Raw genomic sequence first — 2,768 nt, forward strand, 5'->3', positions numbered from 1 at the left:
GCCGTGATCGATCAACATTCGTCGGTGTATATACGACGCATATCGCGTCTAATTTTTCTCTCTTCTTCCACGCGTCCCGCGGTTTTCCCTCTCGTTTCGATTGCTTCTTCCAGATTCAGCACTGACTCATCAAAGAATTCTCGGTCGTTTAAAGTTACGAGCAAACGACGGACACCCTGCAAACGATCTTTCACAATGGACAACTTGGGCCGCTTTTCCCCTCTCTTTCTCTATACGTGTGTGTGTATGTGTGTGTGTGTGTGCGTTTGTACGTGTTTGTTTTGTTGTACATACGCGTGTGTACGTGTGAGTATACATCATAACTTGAACTCCTCTCTCCTCTTATATGGATGGATAAAGATAATTGTGTGTAGATGATGGATACGTGTGGTGAAGATAGATTCTTTTAATATACTGAATATATGAGAATCGGTGTCGCGTTCGCTCGTTCCTTTCTGTGCCGTGTGCAGAATCCGCAAAGACGACTCGCGAATATCCGTGGCGCGAGTTACACGATAAAATAAACCGACGACAAACTGACAGACAGCAAGTAGACGAAGGAGCTTAGGCGACGATGCTTCGCTTAGGTCATATATCGCATCACGGCGCGAAGCGCGTACAATAGCTCGGCTTGCATTCGTGCCTCCAGGATCATCAGGTTCACGTGGACCTGAAAGTAAAAGGATTGATTATGTAGAGTGGTGATTTATGTATTTTTGTGACATGACAAGAGAATTTTGTAATACCTTTTATTTTTCTCGTTTTAATTAGTTATCTTTAAGATAATTTGACAAATTATGCAAAATGTTTATCAAAATAATACGTATATAGGAAGGGAAAAGTTAAAATGAATATTTCATCGATCTTCCTTTTTTTTTTTTTATATATATATATAACTTGAAATATTTTTTTCAAGTTTTATTCTTCTAATGAAAAAAATCTATATTTAATAGCTAAACTATGGATGTTTATGCAAATTCGTATTTTTATGGATGCAGCTAAGAAACTTGATTCATCTGTTAAATAATACAATACGTACACTCCCGTCCATAAATCCTCAGACAATCAACAATGTTTCTGAATATAGACAAATGAAAATTATAATTGTAATGTTTTTCAACAATATTAACATAAATTTACTTTCATTTTAAGCATCAAACAATAATGACACTTATTATTAAAATATTATTAAAATATGTGAATAGATTAATTCACAAATTGATACCTCAAAACAATTTTTGTCCATCACAAAAATATAATTCAATCTATGAATGCTTCAATTTCTTATTAAATGTTACTATATTAAAGAAAAAAATCGAATCGATACGAAATCTGGTATTAAAACATTTACAACAATTAATTCACGAATTAAAATTGTTTATAATCAATTAACAAATCCCCAATGATTCGTGGACGAGTGTGTCACCATACTCGATACATTCTTTTTTATATTTCTAGAACTGCATTCCATATATTCCTACGTAATTAAATTTTCCCCCATATCCATAAACATTCTATAATCTATAACCCGGCAAAAATGCGATAAAATCGAACGAAATCCCCCGGTTTTGACCCGTGAAATAGCAACACGTGAAATATGTACATAACACTCGAAGCAGGGAAATCATATGTAAATAGCATTATGCATATCTCCTTACGTAAACCTGAGTCGGCTCAAAATCGACAAACATTTATACACACGCGGTGATAAACAGGCACGTGGTTAAGGCTACCAACCTTCTCGCTGTGCTTGAATTCCCTCATCACGCGATCGTAATCCCTTTTGGTCACGCGTTCAGGGTAACAAACGGCGCTCTTGATGAACGTCTTCAGGCTGCGCTCGAGGAGCTGGTTAACCTCGTTGTAATCGTAATCGTCGTGCCTGATACCGAACATGCACTGAATGTAATTCCAGATCGCCCGTCTGAAACGGGACGTGTCCACCTTGCTGTGCGTGCCCATCGTGTAATAGGTGAGATTGTACGCCGTTTTGAATTTGTCGTCGAGCAGATTACCGACGTCGTTGTAGAGGCGGTTCACCAATGAATAACCATGATCGTCCCATGAGTAGTCTTGCACGCGGAACGTGGGTATGTCGCTCAATTGGCCACGCTGAAACAAAAAATTAATTTATTGGTTAGAGAAAGAATTAGAAGATTAGAAGGAAAGATTAGAGGAGGTTGCAGAAAAATTTGTTGAGTTTGGGGATACATATATGATATGTGCTTTAATTTTAAAATTTAAATTGTGAACAGGAGAATGATAAATTTTGTTGCTTTTTACGATTTGGAAAGGCTAGGTTCGTTAATGAAATAGAATTCTTTTTTAAGGATGAGAGGTATTCGATATGAACTTTGAAACTTTCGAAATTCGGATAGAATAATTTGTTAAAATACTATTTCTTGACGAAATAAATAAATAATTAATGATAGGATATTCGAAACTTTCTTGGAAAAATATATTCTCTTTTTTAATTTTGAATTCGAGAATTTGAATTTGATTTGGACAAAGTTTCGTATTCACAAGATTCATAAATCTAGAGATATGCTTTTTACTTATCTCTATCTTAACAATATAATTTTTGAGAAAGCACTTTCTTGACTATTAATTTTCAAACATCCAAATGTTTACGCAAGATTTAAGTATTGTTGAATCGCAGAGGAAATGAGATTCCTTTTTTTTGTTCATACGCGAAAATTCGAGCGTTTAAATTAATCGATTGCGATTGTATATATATATATATATATATATATATATATATATATATA

At 34.9% G+C, this 2,768-nt stretch overlaps 1 protein-coding gene across 5 annotated transcripts in view; it reads right to left on the reverse strand.

Annotated features, from left to right (window-relative positions):
- LOC102678389 (sestrin homolog) overlaps nucleotides 1–2,768 on the reverse strand; it is a 140,092-nt gene continuing 137,324 nt past the window's right edge. For all 5 annotated transcript variants that reach the window (XM_006612210.1, XM_031508757.1, XM_031508756.1 and 2 more), the window contains 2 exons: nucleotides 1,738–2,112; nucleotides 1–670 (listed from right to left, as the gene is read on the reverse strand). In XM_006612210.1, coding sequence (XP_006612273.1) covers nucleotides 584–670; nucleotides 1,738–2,112 — 462 coding nt within the window. In that variant the 3' untranslated portion in view covers nucleotides 1–583. The remainder of the gene's footprint in view (nucleotides 671–1,737; nucleotides 2,113–2,768) is intronic.

This window comes from Apis dorsata, unplaced genomic scaffold (assembly GCF_000469605.1).
Source record: "Apis dorsata unplaced genomic scaffold, Apis dorsata 1.3 scaffold_99, whole genome shotgun sequence".
Lineage (NCBI taxonomy): Eukaryota > Metazoa > Arthropoda > Insecta > Hymenoptera > Apidae > Apis > Apis dorsata.